Below are 19,829 nucleotides of genomic sequence, written 5' to 3' on the forward strand. Positions count from 1 at the left end.
TTTGCTCCTCTGCACCCAAAGTAGTCCTAAGTTTTTCCATACAGTTTCTACTGCCTCCCAGCCCTTGGGTAAGACAAGAAGCAGGAGTATGGAAAAGCAAGATATATAAATCAGAAACAAGTATTTTTTTATTACTACAGTTATTTCTGATTTTGTTTCTGGTGGTCAAGAGTACAGCTGAAAGATCAGCCATTGGTACAAATGCCTAGGCTGGCATGTTGAAAAAGGTGTAGTACTTTGATGTTTGAAAGGAGGAGAAACAGGAACATTTAAGGACACAGGCCCACTCATGAATTTTATTATACTTCCACTTCAGGACAGCTGTCTAAAACCAGGCAACAGCATTGCATGTTCTCCTTTTTCTGGAGGGAGGGAGGGAGGGGCTTTGGGTTTCGTAGGAAGGAAGGAACAAACAAACTTAGGGTTTCGTAATACTGCTCCTCTCCCTACCCTAAATGACAGCACAGTTAATTTCTCTTTTATCTGGAGCTGCTGCAACTTGTGACTTGGGTCATGTCTCACCAATTAGGATCAGAAGTGAAAAGACACAAGAGGGTGTCACTGCATCCTCATGGCCATGATGAGCCAGACCAGCCTGAGGTCCCCCAGACAAGGTCCTTGGTGCTGGGGTCGGTATCCCAGGAGGACATGGGCCTGATTGCAGGAACACAGAGGAAGTGAAGTGCGTCCTATTTCTTGCAGTCCTACAGCAAAAATTATGACCTTATGTCTGTCAAGGGGAAACTGGTCACAAATCTTACATTTTGTTGATGCAGGAGAACGGGACTGCGGCATTACAGATTTACTGCCCATGAGAAATACATCTGATCTGCTAAATGCTGATGTATGAACTGTGGATGCAGACTGAAAAAGAAAGGTTTCTCTTCTGGAGAAGAAAAAAAACTGAGGAAAAAAAAAACCTAAAGACTTCTCTGCTTTAAGGACACAGAAAGCAAAATGAGCTGTTCATATCATCTCCCTTTTTCCTCTGGAAAGGTGGTTATGTTCTTTTATATTTCATCCCCCTCTCCTCCCTTGCTCATGAGGAGAAAAAGAAAGAACTAACCAATTAAGTTAAGTATCTGACGTGGAGGAGCTTCAGCTATTCTTTGTGCAGAGGTATCTCTGGTTCTCACATGCTCATTTTCATCTTCAGCTTTCATATGCCAAGCAGATCACTTATTAATTGTTAAATGACTGCTTTACAATTCAGTTATGGAAATTATTCCTACTTCAGTACCTCTTGCCCTTGAATTGAGAATGAGAGGTCAGCCAAAATTGGGTAACTTCTCTTTGAATCTTTTCTCTTTCTAAAAAAAAAGATACCGTTCAACATGATGCCTGTCAAGAAGACTGTGAGGTGCCATGCATTAAAAGAATCTTCATTGGCAAGGCTGATTTGGGGATCATGTTGGGAGCTGGAGTCCTGATCTGTCCTCATTGGACTTTTAAACGGATGAATCTGGGTGGGGTGTGTTGACTGTAATGCAGAGTTGGTCTTCCACTCCCCGTATTAATTTCTAGGATAAATTCTGAAATTGCAGCTTGAATAAAACAAACTTGTGATATTAGCTGAGGCAAAGAGAGCTGTGTGGGAAGAGCCCACAGCCCCCTTGACTTCAGTGGGATTCTGCACAGGCATAAGTGTCCTCCCACACAATCTCTTTGCAGGATTGCACCTACAGTTTCAGCTTTCATTGTGAGCCTTTAGTTTTCCTCTTACACAAGGAAAGAGGCTGGGGGTGAAAAAAAGGGAGTAATGTATCATGCAGCAAATATTAGCAAGGACATATTCTGTATTAAAAAAAAAAAAAGGAAAAAAAAATGCAAATCTGTAGCTTCTCCATTTTTTCAGCAGAGAGCTAGCTATATTCCTCCTGTATCTCCCTGCTGGCATGTAATGCTGATATTTTAGTGCACATCCAAAGGTCACTGAAGTCAGTGCAGAGATTCCCACTATCTTTACTGAGCTTTGCACCGTGCACAGCAGGAGCTGTTGGTTTTGCTTATAAATCTGAGTGTTGTGCCTGTCCTGAGGCTTGTGAACAGCAACAGCAGCAGGGTTAGAAAGGCTGTAAAACAGCCTGGACTAATACATGGCTGCCCTTTGTTCCATGAGAGGTTTCTGGTGGCAAGTTGAAAGACAGCAGTTTGCATTTTAAAAGAAATGGCGAAAAAAATAGCAAAAATTAAATAAAACTATTTTTTTTCCTATTTGACTTTTTCCCCCTTGTAACTTCATACATTCGAATTACTAAAAAAAAACTAAGTATAGTTATTTTGGTCCTACTGAGAATATGTGTTTGCAGTGGCAACATAACTGAGTAGTCCCTTTTGTCTCCGTCATTTCTATTTTCAGATCATCAGAAAGGGTGTAGATAAATGCTCTAAAAACAGAGTAAAAAAGAAGAGAAAAGAAAAAAGCCTGTTTGGCCTGACCACTTTGTCTTGTTACATTATTTTAAGAAGGAAAACCTAGTTGAATGTGTGCTGAACTGCAGGAATATTTTCAAGCTTTTGGTACTGTTTTCATATTTTTAGATGAGCCCTTCTGCCCAAACGAGAGTAATTGTTCACTGTCCATTTAGAGGCATAATCTGTGTAATTCAGGATTTGTGTGGTGTGCCAGGGACAGAGGGTTAATGTCTTTGTAATGAGATGGGGATGCTGCTGGTGGTGTGTGTGTCTGCCAGGATCTGCTTTGCCAGGTTTTGTGCTCTTCCCCTCCAGGTGGTAAAATACCCCGGAGCAAATGGATGCCTGACACAGCCAGGATAGATGTGCATGAAGAGATGCCCTTGAAAAATTACTTTATGAAAAATGCCATTTTGTGGACACAAACGTGTTTGCTGTAGCTGGGTCATGCTGATCTAAGAGCCTTGGTCCTCGAATGTAAGGACTTTTTGGCTATGGAACTTCCTGAGGGCATTGCCTGCCACTCTTCAGAGATGCAAATCAGCAGAGGATTTGCATGGGCTTTACTAACCACTTGTGAAACTTGAAGCAATCAAAATAAACCCTGCTGTACTTTTTGTTCAGCTCTGCCTGGTGGAAGTTCTTCAGCAACATGCCTGTGATCCTCTCTTCTGCTCCACTGTTCCAGGCTGTCCAAGTGACTCTTAGACCACAGGGCAAGTACTCACAGTTCAGAAAGGAGCAGAAAATAATTTTTTAAGTACATCTTATCCCAAAATGCTGATTCAAAGTCATTTTAGTCTTCAGTCTCTTTGATCGAACCGGGTACAGTCTTGGCTGAAGAGAGATTGGAGTTGGAAAGCCAAGATCTTGTAGCCATTGCCATCAACAGGAGCCAGCATTGCCTGCTGTGATGGGAAATAAGGCCACTTAAACTGTCGTAGAGTATTAATTTCCACTCAGATTCTATATTTGGTCTGATAGTTTTAGGCAGGATGTTAATGGGCACTTGAATCCTTTATATAATAGATAAATGAAAACATTTAAAGAGCTGTGAGGGAGCAGGAGAGATCTGTTTTGGGGGATGCTAAGCAAGTTATTAAGCCTGCAAGCTGATTGTGTTCTCAGCCAGGATCCCAAGTCATGAGGCCTCCTAAAGGTCAGGTATTCTCTGCTCGGGTTTGAATGTATTCTTTCACTGTGAGATTATTTTTAAATGCAGATTACTTAAACTGTGTGTGTGTGTGGTTGGTACAAAAGTCATTCTTAACCCCACAACTCGTTCTTTTCCTGCCAGTATATTTTGCAGTAATGGAGAAGGACGAGGTTGACAGTGATCTGGCTGAATAAACATTTAAGTTAGAAGTGCAGAAATTTCCTTGTATCATTAAGTTAGCTAAATGCAGGGCCTGCAAACTGCAGTCTTGGCCATACCCTGGAACAAAAATATGCCTCAGTGGCACAGAGGTTTGATGTTACAGTAGGGTTCTTTCTGATATATTTTAGAAAATGGTAAATAATATAACAGAGTAGTTGAAACTTGGTTCTGAAAAGAAGTGTTTTGGTGGTGGGGTTTTTTTTCTTTGGTTGGTTGGTTTGGATTTTTTTGTTTGCTTGTTGTTTGTTTGGTTTGGGGTTGGGTTTTTTTGTTGTTGGTTGGTTGGGGATTTTTTTGGGGGTAGTGGTGTTTTGTTTTTTCCTGAATGACTCTGGTGTTAGATACTAGGGAGGTTAATATGTGGTTAATTTGAATTCCAAGTCTGATAAACGTTCTCACTAGAGAAGCTGAATTTAGAGCTTATTCTGAGAAGAATTTCATATTGCAATTTGAATTTAGCCCTTCGAGTAAGGGCCCTCTCTTTCTGAGACTAATTTCATATTGCAATTAAGTGCTACAAAACTGAAAAACAGAGACTAACCTCAATATTTGGAGACTAAACTGGTACAGAGAAAGCTCCAGGCTGATACTTCATCTCTGTGAAGCAGGCTTTAAAAAAACCCAACCAAACAAAATGTGTCACAAGGAAACACAAGCAGCCTTATCAAACAAGTTAGAAATAGAAAAATGCAGACCAGCACAGGACTGCAGCAGTCATAACTGAGGAAGGACATTTACCCTTTAAGGTTCCCTGTGAAGGACTTTTGGAGGAAAGTACATCACCTTGCAGTGGTTCCACTGACAGAGTCTCTGTTAGCTAAGAGCTGACACAGCAGAGTTCAAATAAATGATGATGGAGGTTTCTAATCTCTGGTACCCTTGTGAGCACCAGCACTAGAAGGACTACCAGTGCTGGGAGTGCTGGGGGAGCTGAGAGGAGCTCGAGAAAAATGTGACAAAGAAGTAAGATGAGAACATGATAACCTGCCAGCAATTAAGTGTATTTCCTGTAATTTTTAAATGCATACGTTGATTCAAATTGCACAGTGATACAAAGGGAATTTATTTATTTATTTATTTATTTAATGCTGGTTTTATATGATTCTCTGTACAGTTGGGTGAAACCTGCAGGTATCACTATATTTCTTTTTTCTTTTGAAACATCATAACATCATAAACCCTGCCAGATATCTATCACTATGCACCAGGGCACTCCTATAGAGCAAGATAAACATAGTATTCCAGTCCCTATTACCCTAAGCTTGCATCCTATGACAAACACTGGAATTGCATAGGATCCTCAAATGCTTTCTTACAAAGGAGGAAAAATAACGTGAAACTTTCAGTCTTACATTTTTAGGGCGACTGGGGACTGGCAACTGTGTTTATTACTGAATTAACATGTTTTCACACAATGATTTATGTAACATCTCCCAAACAGGGGTTACACCAGTGATGACCAGTCTATGAGTATAGATTCCGACTACAATTTAAAGAATAAATTTTTTACAATAAGGGTGGTGAAACACTGGAATAGGTTGCCTGGAGAGGTGGTAGATGCCCCATCCCTGGAAAGATTCAAGGTCAGGCTGGTTGGGGCTATGAACAAGCTGATCTAGTTGAAGATGTCCCTGCTTACTGCACAGGGTTGAACTAGGTGACCTTTAAAGAGGTCCCTTCTAAACCGAAACAGTCTATGATTTCCAAAAATTGACCAGAATCACCAAAATAAATTTTCCTTTAATAAGCCTCGACCTTGAAGAGTCCCAGCTCTCTAGACTTGCATTGCCCCTTTCTTCTTTTTGTAAGGAGGAAAAGGCAGGGCAGGGGAAGAGGAGGGTTTTCTCCTTCATATGCATGAGCCAGCAGTGTGCCCAGGTAGCCAAGAAGGCCAATGGCATCCTGGCCTGGATCAGGAACAGCGTGGCCAGCAGGTCCAGGGAAGTGATTCTGCCCCTGTACTCAGCCCTGGTGAGGCCACACCTCGAGTCCTGTGTCCAGTTCTGGGCCCCTCAGTTCAGGAAGGATATCGAGGTGCTGGAGCAGGTCCAAAGGAGGGCAACCAGGCTGGTGAAGGGATCCAGCACAGATCCTATGAGGAGAGGCTGAGGGAGCTGGGGCTGTTCAGCCTGGAGAAGAGGAGGCTCAGGGGAGACCTCATCACTCTCTACAACTCCCTGAAAGGAGGGGGTAGCCAGGTGGGGGTTGGTCTCTTTTCCCAGGCAACTCTCAGCAAGACAAGAGGGCACGGTCTCAAGTTGTGCCGGGGGAGGTTTAGGTTGGACATTAGAAAGAATTTCTTTACTGAGAGGGTGATCAAGCATTGGAATGGGCTGCCCAGGGAAGTGGTGGATTCTCCATCCCTGGAGATATTTAAAAAGAGACTGGATGTGGCACTCAGTGCCATGGTCTGGTAACTGCAGCGGTAGTGGATCAAGGGTTGGACTTGATGATCTCTGAGGTCCCTTCCAACCCAGCCAATTCTATGATTCTGTGATTCTATGAATTGAAACAAATCTCTGCAGCCCATCTGCACAGAGGTCTTTTATGCTTGCCTAAGGGGACCAAAGGTTGTGCAAGTAGTTAGAAGGCAAATGCATTTCTTAGGTGGTGATTTTAACTCTGCTTGTTTACACCTTTTTCTACATAACAGCTAAGCTGAGACACAACCAGAGGTGCATACCAGCATCACCAAGAAAATGTCAGCAGACTAAGCAGGTGAAGTGATTTATTTTGCATCCTGTTACAGCTATTTTTTCAAGCCAGTCAAGCAGCAGGAGAAAAATGCCTCTGTTAAATATTAAACATCCCATGCTTGTTGTTTTAAGGTTGAAAGAACTCTTGAGCTCAGCTGTGCTTTCAAAGATACTGGGGTTAAACTCAAAACAGTCTTGACGTGCTCTCTGTGTCAAAATAGTGTCCGTGGGGACAGAAAGGAGTTGGGGGAAGTTATTTTTGCATTAATTTTTAAAAATCAGTTTAGGTATAGAGATGTCTCACTTTTCCTTTCTACACCAGGAGTTAGATTGTAACCCTTTTTGTTTTCTTGCCACAACCCCATTCCCCTTTAAAGAAAACAACAGCAATGACAGTGCCTTTAGTTAAGATTACCCAATTCGGTATTTGGTGGCCTTCAGCTTTGACTAACATGGTTGGTATTTCCCTTGCTAGACTGAATCCTTCCCCAGACCGGTTTGTCCATCTCTAAGATCGTGAATAGGAGGGAAAAATATTCTGGGTGTTTCCCTGAAAAGCTGTTTTCAGATAGGAAGTGCCATAATGTTCCTGGGGGGAAAAAAACCCAACACAACTTGGAAATAGCTAGCTCAAGGTTTACAGCAACATCAGAAAGATGATTCTTTTTATCCTAATGAGAAAAAAAATTGCTATAAAAAATTTGGAGCTTTTGAAACTCTTGCTTGTGCATCCTTGACAGAGATTCTGTTCAACAGCTCAGTTCTTAGAGGATTTTGCCTGAATTGAACACGTTTCAGAGTGGAAATGCAGCCTCTGGATGCTCTGGGTGCTACTGTACATGGCCAGTTCTGGGCTCAGGCTGATGAACAGACTACCCAAGCCAAAAAGACAAGAGACAATCTGATGTGTAAGATAGTGAAAGGCAACCTCATGGCTTACTCCAGTCCACAAAGCCCTGGGCTGAGGCTTGGTGAAGCTGCACCCAGCTGAGTGTTTCAGATTAATTTCCTAATGAGATGTTCAGGGCGCCCAGGGCAGATGCAGCTAAATCTGCAAATAGCCATACAGTTACAACCACAGGTCAGCAGAGTTACATTGAGAAGGTATGGAGCACTATTAAAAACACCCCAGGATTCTGAGAAAGGAGCTGGCTACCCCTAACTGTGGCTACACTGGAGGGATTTTTGGGTTTTGCATCTGTTTGCCAAGTGCTGGAATGAAGTCCGTGCATCCTTCTGGGGAGGATTGACTTGGCAGCCTTAGCATTGGAGCTCAGTGTTGGCATGTGGGACTTGGGAAGACAAACCAGGCTATTTTCAAACAATTTTTATTAACGCATTTCAATCACTCCACATTTGTGAAGCTGGTTGACTGCAGGGCTGGAGAAATCACCGGGAATTCCCCATCAAATTCACAGCTCTACAAACTGTGAACAGGAAGCCAGAATTCTCTGTGAATTATGTGCATTTAAATACGTGGTGCTCTTCAGAAAAGGAGAGCCATAAAGGGCCTTTCATTGGGTTAAGCTGTCATGATGGCTGATGATTGTGGCAGATGTGGGAGGGCATGGTGTGGGGTAACTTGAGTCTCAGCTACTGGAAGACATTGTAAAAGAGTATTGGAGGGACTGGGTAAGCAAGCTTAGCAAGTGGCAATCCATCAGGTAAGCCCACATAAAACATGACAGGTACAATCTTACAAAGAGTCATCAGTAAATGAGAATAAAAATAGGGTTTTGTGAACATAACCAGGTCTTTTGTGTGTGTGTGTGTGTATGTGGTTTACCAGCAGAACTTTATGGGTTTTACGATCTTTCCTTTCTGGCCACAGCAAGTTGCCATATGAGGTGACTCAGCATTGGGGTATTTGAATGTGTTTTGCCCTCCTAGGAAAGACATTTAAGGCGGCGTTGTCTCCAAAACAACTGAGGGTTTGGGCTAATCGACATCAATAATGAATGAGCAGTGTCCTAGCAGCTGGGGCACAGCAGTTATGACTGAGAACTCTTTCAATAATGAAAAGAAATAGGAGATCGCTAATCACAAACGCAGGGTAATTACCGGTGTTCGACATACACTGTTTGTTCACTGTCGACCTCTGTGTTTACGTGTTTTGGGATAATATTTGTTAATGGAAACGTGGATAAGTAACCCCTGCAATACAGTTTGTGCAGGGGAAACACTCAGGACAGGATGCTGCTCTCTGTGTGGGATGTGGGGAATGCCTGAGGTTAAAACGGCTCAAAAAAGGAAATGCATACAAATCAAAGTGATTTAAAAAACAAAAACAAAATAAAAAACAAACAAACAAACAAACAAACAAAAAAAAAAACAGAGAAGAGAATGTTGGGAGGCTTACAGAAACCAATGTAGGTCGATAGCACCAGTTTGAAAACAGCATAACCATATAGAAAGTATATAAAGCTTGCTTAAAAGTATCAAGTTGCCTTTTTTCTTACTAATTCCTTAGGGTGTGAAGTGCATAAGTATTTCAGAATACACTTCCTTCTAATTAGTTATACCTAATAAAATGTGATTTGTTATTTGTTTTCACCTGTAACAGTATCTGAAAAGAAACCTGTGTTTCCAAATGGCACAAAGACCAGCTGGTTAAAGCATGTACATCTCTGTAGCCATAAACATTCATCTTTCAATGTAAGGTATAAAACACTAGATGGATCATACTAGATCTCATAAAAGCAATGATGTTTGCTGTTATCAGAGTGTTGGGCATCAGAGACCTAGCCTTGTGCTCCTGGAATTATTCCAGTTTTTACAATCCTTTATCTATTTAATCTGTGATATTACAGGCTTGATGATACATTAAATGTATTAAAAAGTCTGCAAGCGGGTTAACTTGTATTTTTATGTGGATGTAATAATCATTTGCTTAAGAGATTTCTGGTTCATGTAACACCAAAATAATGTAGAACTAGAAGGCACTTTCAGTTACAAATATTTGTGCTTTATTTTGTATGGTGGTATGGAAATTATTGCACTTTATCTTAGAGTTTTTGAAAGCCGGGATTATAGGTTTGTTGCAAAAATAGCTCGGAACCAAATTTAAAATAATGAATTTACTATTGTCATAAATGTGGTTGTATGAAATCAGCAGATTGCCGTCCATTCCAGGTTTTCTGGAATTACCTCGACTTTGCTGTCCTTATGCCCCCAGTGTATTCTGCAGAATATTAACAAATCTAAAAATAACTTTGCAGTGGGGTCACAACTGATGCAATGTGATCGGAGATTCAATGTGACATCTTGTAGTTTTATCACCCTGCATCAGTTTGTGGCAGCCTAGGGGTGTTTTTTTCTTTCTTTTTACCATTTATCAGGTGTTCCGAATCTGAGAACCAAAGCAGTAAAAATAAATCACACTCATAAAAAGTATTTCCATTTAGAGTGAGTCACCCTGTTCAATGTGGTATTGCCCTGATTCTTAAGAAGTAAAAATAAGCTCAAAATCACATCATTTTCTTCTTTTAGGGTCATTTTTTCCTACTTTTGAGAACATTGTCATGGTAATTTTTGGCATTATCTTGGATTATTGGGGTTGGTTTTTAGCATGAATTATGCAGGTCATTTCTGTCTCCCTCTTCCCCCAATCCTGCTTGGAATGGCGTGAGCAGCTTCTCGGAGAAGTAAACCTGGAGCACTGAAGAAGTGCTCTGTGCTAGCAGGATCTTTCACCCTGATGGTCTGTGAGTAGATCAAGTGTAGCTTGCTGTTTATTTTGACCATGTAGCAGAACAAAACCCGATACCTCTAAACCAGGCAGCCCTTCGGGGTCTCCCAGCAATACCAAGGTGGGTCACATTTGAATTATGTGCACCAGGTGTCAAGGAGAGGTTCTCCAGAGAGAGGCTTGGCAGCAATTAATAGTAATAATAATTCTGAGGTCAGTTTATCAGGGTTTATTTGGTTTCCACCGTCAGACACAACAATAGCAGGTTTTGCCCAATAATGAGTCAGTAAGAGTCCTCTGCCATGAAGGGAGGCTTCTGTGACAGAGCTTGGTAGCATCGTTGCAAAAATGACTTTGTGATGTCCCTTTTCCAAGGACAATGTGTCTGTCCTTGAACTCTTTTAAAAGCATCTAATGTCCAGTTCAAACTTTGGAATTTATTTTTTATTATTATTATTGCTTGCCCTTTTTTTTTCGTGGAGGGGGGAGGGGGATGAGGGAGGGTGTTTGAAACGTACTTATTTATTTTCAAGCTGAGATCTGCATTTCCTACATCGTGCAAGCCTCAGAGCAGTTCCAGTTAAATCTTGAAGGTGATACCTTTTTTTTTCTGACTGTGTTGGAGAAGTAACTCTAACATGGAAAACATGCTATTAATACCTCCTGGCCGTGCCCGGGTCGCTGGCAGGACTGGGGGCTGTTTGCCAGATTCCTCTTAACCCTGGAGCCCGAGGGATTCGCAGGAAACTTGGAGCCTCCTCTCCTCCCCCTGCCCCCCAGCAGCGCTGAGGAATGGCTGAAGCCACCTTGTACTTTAAATCTATCGATTTAAAAGAGGAGCCAAGTGACCCTTGACGGAGCACCGTGTAAAAAAAAAAAATAAGGGTCTAAAGGACTTCGGATAAGGTGCAGTTATCTGTGCTACCCCTCTGCCCTCTGCCAGTTCCCCGCGTTTAATCACTGGGGGTTTCCAGGCACTTTCTTCCTTTCTTCTCAACTGCAGTTGTAATTTTTTCATAGTTAAGAAATGGAAAAAGGGGTGACTGAGAACGTGCAGTTCTTGGTTATGAGAATGGGAAGCTGGCACAGGAAAAACCCACGCTGATGCTGACCCGACGAGAAGGGAAGGGAAGCAAAGCAAAGCAAAGCGTTGGTACCTCCCTAAGAGCAGGAAGGTGTAAAATGGGAGCTGATGCTAAAATGGGAGCTAGTTGCCCATTATTCCTTGTCCTGTTGAAGCACAATTACACCTGGATTTGGGATATTACTTACAGGGCAGTCCCTACAGGTGTTTTACTAAAATAGTATGGATTTAGTCAATTTGGAGGAAGTGGGAGAGTTGACGTTTTCAGAAAAAACAGGAATTTTTTTTTTTTTGGTTAATCCACATTCGCGCTGCTGAAGCAGGTTACGCCTCAGCCTATGCCTGTATTTCCTTTTACTCCAGAACAGCAGCGTCCTCATACCGAATCGCAAAAATAAATAAATAAATAAATAAATAAAATCGGTAGGCTGTAGACTTAGGCAGAAATCAGTATTTTGCCCTTTTTTGTTGTTGTTTAATTAATGCATTGGAAACAAAGTGACACTTGTTTCTGCTTGGGGGTGTTGCCAAAGAAGATGAAGGTGCTTTGAATCCCCCCTCATGCATGTTTGCTGTGGTGCTTCCTCCTGTACAGTGCAAGCTGACTGCAAGTTGAGGCTTGTAGAATGCATTAGTGACCTTGTCCTGCACCACCTTCTCCCGGATTGTTTTATTTACCCCGGCCAGCTTCTCTGTTTGCAACCTAGTTTGCATGTATTGTGAATTACAAGGTATTAATCTGGTATTAATACATCACTGATTTAACCCCAGCCCTGCTGCTTTGATGTAAGCAAGGCTCGAGGTTTCTTTACTGTGCTTAGAGTAAAAGTCAAAGGTCTTTTTTAGATACATGTTTACAGAGATAATACTGTCTGAAAGAAAAGTATTGGTTAGCTTGTTGACTGTGTGCTTTTTTATGTCCGTGCCTTTTTTCTGAATATAAGGCATGTGTTATTCAGACATATAACCATGCCTAAAGTCCTCCAAAGTAGTTCTGTTGGCATTTCTACATTTTTTCCTTCTACAAAGAACAGGCGTGTTGGAGCCAGATGCCCAGCACCTAACTTTGCAGCAGGAGGGTGCCAGCAGCTGGGTGCAATTGCCTGGGAAGTTGGCATCACCTGCAGAGGTGCAATGACACCCTGCTGGGCTCCCAGGAGCCCCTTTCTCTCTTCCCTGGCTCTTGCTGAGCTGCCACACAAATCTTGGATCATCTTGGACTGACTTGGGGCACCTGAGCTAGATGGAGTCTGTAGGTAACTCCTGGCCCACCCACCTCTTCTGCAGAGGGGCAACCAAAGGCTCAGGTGAACGAAAAGGTTCAGGTGGAGAACATGAACTCCATGTGGTTGTCTCCCAGTACATTACAATAGAATATCATATTTTGCAGGTGTTCCCCACTGGTTGTACTCTCCAAACTAACAAAAAATGCTGAGAGGTTTGACAGTCATGACTCCAAAGTCTTTATTTACCACTGATGCACTCAATTACTTAATACACACCTGATATTTTTTTCCTGGTTAACAGAGGCAGTAGGAGATTGCCTGGCTGCAGGCTATCTTTCTGAAAGGAAAAGTCACCTGGAGTAGTAAAAGAAGTTTATTGCTTAGCCACGAGGAGCTTAGAAGTTGTTAAAATGCAGCAAAATTTGTTTCTGTAGGAAATGTTATGCCAGAAATTTACTTGATTCACCCTGATGTGAAAAGTGACCTAAGATGTGAAAAAATAATTTCCTTTTTGTTTTATTAATGCATCACTGAATCATTGGGCTTCAGCACCCCCAAAAAAGGCATCACTTCTGAACTCTACTACTTTTGTTAATAACTTTTATTGAAATTCTGGCTTCCACTGTTCTTTTGATTAAGAAAAAAAGCCTCCATAATTAAAGTGCTTTACTTACCCCAGTAGCAAAAAGTGTTAATACAGATAACAAAGTTTCCTTCCTTGCAAGCAAAGGCATAACTGCAGATGTAAAACTGTTTTATCAGCTGGCCCTTTACAAACCCACTTAGTGTCTCTGTTGACCAAAAAAATTGGGAAGGCTGAAAATTAATGGAAGTTCTACATCACAGTGAAAAGTACCAGGATATTTGAAGGCACGTTGGGTTTCTGGTGACATTACAGATTTTTTACTTACGCAAGGGGCAGCTAAACCTTTGCAATGTCCTAATCTAATGCAAAACCTAAGCCAGGAGAAAAAAAATATCTCCCAGAACAATGAAATTACATTGAACCTCAGCCTCTGCAGAGAAAATTACTGCGCTGCTTGTATTTAAGACCTAAGAAACCACAGTAGTCCCATTGTTAGGGGAAGCAGCTGCCTGAGTACAGAAGTCCCTGTCTGTACCCGTTCCTCTGCCTCTGTTTGCATACAGGCATCAGCAGCTGGTGCTTAAAGAGTTTGTTGCCTGCTAGTTCCTCCTGAAGTATGTCCACAGTGAGGGGTCTGAGGGAATACCAGAGGAAATCCTGGATAATTCCTTTGCAAAGAGCAAAGAGTGATCTTAGGGGCACTGCATCATGTTGAGAAGGCTTTTATGCTTGGGAGTGGCACACTGGCTAGTGGTTGCCCATGAGGGGTTGTCACTGAGGTTCCTTTTTAACCCCTGGTCACTCAGCACAAGCACTCTGGGTCCCAGTTTCCAGCATCTCAGCTTTTCTACTTCCACATGGTCTGAAGGAGTTTTCCTGCAGGCCCCTTGGCAGTGGCACCCATCGCTCAGTAGCTCCCGGGACCTCAAATCAAGCAGTTGTGAGTGGGTTTGCTCCCACAGGACGTGGACCCTGGGCTTGTTTCAGATGTGTCTGAAATCCTTAGAGGTCAGGATGGGCACACAGCATCACCCGTGCTGTCTTGGTGCAGGGTTTCAAACTGTGGCTGCTTTTAAACAAAACCAGTATCTAACTGGACAAACCCTACACCTCTCTCTGTCTCATTTCCTTGAATGCTGAACAGCGCTGCCTGTGTGAAGGTGGAGCTGGCTTCTTCTCCCCTTCCATGTGACAACTCCCCTGAACCATGGAGATCTGCTCTCTTTGCACCTGGCCAGCTCTCTTCTTGGCAGCCAGAGAAATCAGAGAAATCAGAGAAAGATTTAATGGAAGCAAATCCCTCATCCTCTGAACCCACCTGGGCTGTGGGTTGTCAAGTCTGCCATCAGCACCTTGGTGTCTTTGTTCAGTTGCTGAGCAATATTTGTTTCCTGCCCCTTGGCAAGGGGTTCTTCTTGCTTCCCTCAAAGCTTTTTCTGAGATGTTTCCCCCTGGGCAGGCAAATATTTGGAAGCAGCAAACTTCACTGTCCTTGGGCCAGCAAGGGTAAGAGGTGGCATCCCACTGACTGCACCCCTACCAGCATCTCCCTTGCAACCACAGGTAGCTAATGAAGCTGAATTCCTCACGTTTGCATCAGGAGATGCCCCTGGAACAAACCTTAGTCAAGACTCCTTGGGATCCAAAGCAAATTCACCTCCAACTTACATTTCAGTCCTGGTAGTGACCAATTTCCTTGAACACTGAGTGTTGTAGGAGGTTTCTTAATCAAGTGGAAGTGTAATATGAATAAAATGATGTATAAGTTCATAGGTTTGTTGGGGTTTTTTTCCCCAGTATAGTGGCTAGAACTTAAAAATACTGGATGTATCAGAGTTGCTTTGAACCATTTCAATTAGCTGGTCAAACTGATTCAATAGAGAGCAGCTGTAAATTATTTTTTAAGTTTGAATGTGTGAGAATTGGTTTTCTACAAATATATGGTTTTTTAATTGTAGTTACCCAGATACAGAGAGTTATGCTTCTCTTAGTGTCTCATATAAATATTTTTGCAGTTCTGTCTTATTTCTGAAAAAGAAAAAAACCTAGAAGACCTAATCTATGGCTTGGGGGGAGGGGAGTTTGTGTTTCTTGGATGTTTGTTTTGCAGCTCCTTTTTATAGCCCAGGCTCAGGAGGGAAATGGGAGGAGGGGTGGGAAAGCATGTGGGGAGAAAACCAAGACAGTTGCAGGACAGAGACATCCACTCCCATACCTTTCTGAGAGCATCAAGCTTGGATTTCCAACCTAAAGGTGGGGATGGGTTTGCTGTTTCCATCATACGTGCATGAGCTCTAAGAGCCCTGCTCGTGTACCTTTATCTAAAGGCTGTGTCCATCTCCATGAGGAGCTCAGCTGATGTCCAGCTGGTCTGGTTGGCAATGAATGGCTTGTTCCATTTTGGTTTTATTTAACTACAGTGGATCCAAGAGGGCTGAATTTTTTATTCTTTTTTTTTTTTTTAACAATGGGAAGTATCAAAAGGGATGTCTTGTTTCTTGCTCTGAAGGAGTGGAGAAATCAAATTTATCCTGCTCCTGGAGATTACCTTAGGAGTGCAGTGGGAAGGTTTAATTTTGCAGCTCCATCTTCCTTTTTTTTTTTTTTTTTTTTTTTTTTTTTTTTTTTTTTTTTTTTTTTCCTCCTTTTTTTGAACTTCATGGAGGATGTAAACTAACAAAGCATTAAATAAGAGTAAAATCTAATTCTGAGCAGCCAGATTTACAGCCTTCTCGATCACATTTTAGGTTGGTCCATGTGAGAGAGTGATAACTGTTTAGATACCATCCAGTCCACATCAGAGTTTTAGCTGCTTTACAGGTAAAAGTATGCTTTCTGAGTACCTTTGCACTTCCATCAAGTGGCTAGAAAAGACTTGATTTAACTCAAGAGTATCCTTTTGCTTCGTTTACATTCCTTTTGACTGCCAAAACTGATGAGGGGAAAAAAAAGGAGGAAAAAAAAAACCAAACCAAAAAGACTCCTTATGCCTCGAGGCTCACACAAAAACCTCTTCACCAGAGGTGGGAACTTTGATCTTCTCATGTCCTCTCACACTGTGTGATTAAGCCGTAAGAGCTTATGCAGATCTTAAAGCAGACCTGGGGAGATGTTGATGGGCTCACATGACTCAGGGTGTGCATTTGTGGGTAGGAAGCTGCAGAAGTTAAGAGGAGTTTGGCCTTGGAGTTTGTCCTGTGGAGGACTGTGCCCCATGGTTGTGTAGCGTGGTGCTGCCACTTGTTCCCTGTGAGATAAAGATAGAAATTATCCAGTGGCTGTGGCACACGGGTTGAGGAAAGAGAGGTCAGGTTACAGAGGGAAGAGCTTTTCTCAGATGTTGCCTGTGAAACAGGACTTGTAACATGTTACAGATATTGGGACAATAGCAGGTTGGCGAGAAAAGCTTCTGCAGTATCTCTTCTATAAAGCTCAAAACTCTCTTCTGGTCAGGTTTGGGAAAACAAGGATGCTAAAGCTGAGGACATTTAGCAGAGGGGGGTTCAAGAGGCATTGGCTTTGCAGTCCCTGTTTGCAGCAGTTGCACTGGTTGGGGTCATGCTGCCTGTTTTGCTTATTTCAGTGGAGAAAGGGTCTGTGATCTGCTTTCAGAACAGTCCTTCATATAGCCTCAGGGGTTAACTAATGGATTGCTTGAGATTTGACTTTTCCAGTGCTTTCTAATCAAGGAATGGATAGAGAGATTCAGGGATCAGTTCAGGCTTTCTTTCAAGTTTTGCACTCTGATGCAAAGACATCTTCAGGGAGATCTGACCTAGATTTTTTTCAGTGCACTCCTAATCAGACAGGAAACTACAAGAAAGCCCATAGCCCAATGGAATTAAGCTGTCAGATTCCTCACCAAACGTTTTCTCTCTGCACAGTGAGCAGCTGCAACTATGCTTTGCTGTAATGACTTTTGCAGAGCTATTTTACACGGGGTGTTTTCCATACGATGTGTTGATAACCATTGTCAAGGACAAGAAAAACAGTTCAAGAAAGCCCTTGCTTCCAAGTCATAGACTTCCTATCTGTATTGTTATTGATCTTGAATGTTTAATGTGACTTTTGTGATGTTTTGGAATGTACCAAGAAATAGTCTAGAGATGAACAATTAATTTAATAAAAAAACCCAAACCACAACCTACGGTAGTAGTTTCCAATAGGATGCTATTTATGAGCATAATTGCTTGCTCAGGCAAAGGTCTGTTCTGATGATCATCTGTATATTCTACTAAGAGAAAAGTTTCACCAAGACTGACTCACATAGCCATGGCAAGTGACTTCCCAACACTGAAGTACCAGCATTAATGGAGAGAGAGTGATATTTGAAGATATTAAAAAAAAAAAAAAAAAAGTTTAAAGTGCACATGGGATTTTAGAAGGTCTTCTTTCTTAGAAAGTTTCAAGTGTTAAGGTTGCTGTTTTGATTTCTGCCTTGAGCTGTGATATTCCTCACGTGACTGATACCCAGCACAACCTTTCCATGCACTTCACATGCTCAGCTTCCTGATCACTGACTTGTGGCACTTTGCTTCTTTCCCGTTAGCATTCTTCTGGCAGTGCCTTTTGCAATAATTGCACACAAAATTATCCCCTTGCTGCCTCTGTCAGTGTTTGGTTCATATCTCACTCACCGGTTTGGGTCTTACAAAAAATGAAAGAATGCAGGAATCTGTGGGAGAGGGAGAGAAGGTAGAAGGTAAAACTATTCCTGATGCCTGGGGGAAAATGCTTGTAGCAATTGTAAAATGTACTTAGTGGAAATTGATGCGTTTAATTTGTCCAGTGATGTCCTTATGTATTAAATATTAATTCCATAAATGTCAAGGATGAAGTTGTGGTGTTTTGGGTAGATGCTAATTGTATGGAAAAAAACTATTTTGAAAAAATGGTAGAAATTTTCATCTGGCAGAAAACGCAAACCCTGGAGGATCCCTTCTGCTTTTATAAGCACCACAGAGTCTGTGTTACATTTAGAAATTCAGTGGATATGCAGTGATTCTGATTGCTAGAACTATTCCAGTGTCTCGTTAAGGAAACCTCCTTCCATACTATCTGCATTTTCATCTTCAGATATTTTTAATTTGTTTCTCTATCACTGATGGTGCTTCACCTGGAATCACCCTTAGTTATGCAGTCAGGCTCTGCACAGTGTCAAAGGTTTCTTCTGCCAGGCTCGCTGTAGGAAATACTTTTTAACTATAGACATACCAGTAGCTAAGGGTAATAGGTTGGAGATTGCTTTTTTTTTATTAATGAGTTCCATATAATCTGAACTACACACACGTATATATGCACACATACATATATTATTTTTTTTTAAATATACATTCCTTATTTTCTGGGCCTTTGACAAGATCCTTTTACCATATCCCAGTGTCCATTTTGTCAGGGAATAATTACGTTCTAATATGTGACTGGACTTTTCAGAGCAAATCAGTGCTTCTTCTCAGGTTGCTTTTAAGTTTGTACTGACACTAGAGCCCATGTGTAAGAACAGAATTCCCCTGAATTTCCAGACTGCAATGTCCTGTACAAGACTGTGGTTTGGATTCTTGTTTTCCTCGATATAAAATCTGTTTTTTGCATGTGATGAGCTTTGTGCAGTGGCTCCAACCTCTTTGCAGTTCCCAGCATCAACAGTGACAGCTTTGGTGATCACAAGATTGGAAAGAAAAGTGGAAGTCTCAGATATAATTAGATTTCTGCAAGTTTTGCAAAAGCCTCCAGCTGAGGAGAGACCCAAACCAATGCCTACATTGAAAGGAAAGGTGGGCAGAGCTCAGCCTTCCTGTGAGCCCTTTGGCAGCTGCTGGCTCAGAAGGTGTGTAGCCAACCTCTGGGACTAGTGAGGTTATTTAAGTGATACCAGGAGGGAAAAAGGAGACATAGGACACAAATCATCAGGAAATCAGAACTCACCATCCTGCATCCATCGTATGCCTGAAAAAACATTGTCTTTTTCAACTACTGTTCTTGCACTTTTGTTTTGTAGGAATCGGAGTTTCTCTGTCTGGAGTTTGATGAGGCCAAGGTGAGCCAGATGCTGAAGAAACTCTCAGAAATAGAGGAGAGCATGACTGTGTTGACTCAAACCACTTAACAAAATAAAAAGATTGCAACTCAGAAAATGAATGACTCTTGGTACTTTTTCATAACTCCTGTTTCAGCACATAAAATAGGTAATGATTGTTAGAACCCGGTTATAACTGCACAGTGTGTTCACAACCAAGCATGGGCTAAACCACACTGTGGAGCTTTCTTACTGTGGAACTTTCTTTCTCTGTCCCCTCCTCCAGGCTTGTTTTCCAAAGCAGCAGCAGTGTTGTTTGTCTGCATAAAATTTGCCTGATCGGGCCTTTGAGTGTAGCGTAACTTTCATCTTTTTCCCCTCAACCAATTTTTGAGTCTTCCAGATGCTGTAAATACTGGGTTGGATGAACAGCAAAGGTAAATTTGCCAGTTGGGGCAGAGGAGAAATGAGCAGAAGAAGCAGGCAGACTAGAGGGGACTCATGTTTATCCTTCCAAACCACGGGCTATGTAGGACAAATCCACCTGCATGAACTCTGCCTGCTTAGAGCTTAAAGCCCAGGAGAGGAGATGAATTGCAGCGAGTTCAGGGAGCAGAGACATAAACATACATTTCTGTAACTGTGAGTCTCTGTGCTGCTGAGGATTAAATGGTTCCCAAGGGTGTGAGGTGGCCAACCTTGCTGGCCCGTCCAGTCGCACCTACCTGGTGCCATGGGGA

At 42.0% G+C, this 19,829-nt stretch overlaps 1 protein-coding gene across 3 annotated transcripts in view; it reads left to right on the forward strand.

The window, feature by feature from the left end:
* COMMD1 (copper metabolism domain containing 1) overlaps window positions 1–19,207 on the forward strand; it is an 81,385-nt gene extending 62,178 nt beyond the window's left edge. Inside the window, exons 3-4 of one of the 3 annotated variants that reach the window (XM_071740107.1) lie at window positions 15,821–15,893; window positions 19,072–19,207. In XM_071740107.1, the coding sequence (XP_071596208.1) occupies window positions 15,821–15,853 (33 nt within the window). In that variant the 3' untranslated portion in view covers window positions 15,854–15,893; window positions 19,072–19,207. Of the gene's footprint in view, window positions 1–15,820; window positions 15,894–19,058 lie in introns of all 3 variants that reach the window. The other 2 variants (XM_071740108.1, XM_071740106.1) reach the window with 2 other exon arrangements.
* The last annotated feature ends 622 nt before the right edge of the window (window positions 19,208–19,829 follow it).

Source organism: Heliangelus exortis, chromosome 3 (assembly GCF_036169615.1).
Source record: "Heliangelus exortis chromosome 3, bHelExo1.hap1, whole genome shotgun sequence".
NCBI classification, from domain to species: domain Eukaryota; kingdom Metazoa; phylum Chordata; class Aves; order Apodiformes; family Trochilidae; genus Heliangelus; species Heliangelus exortis.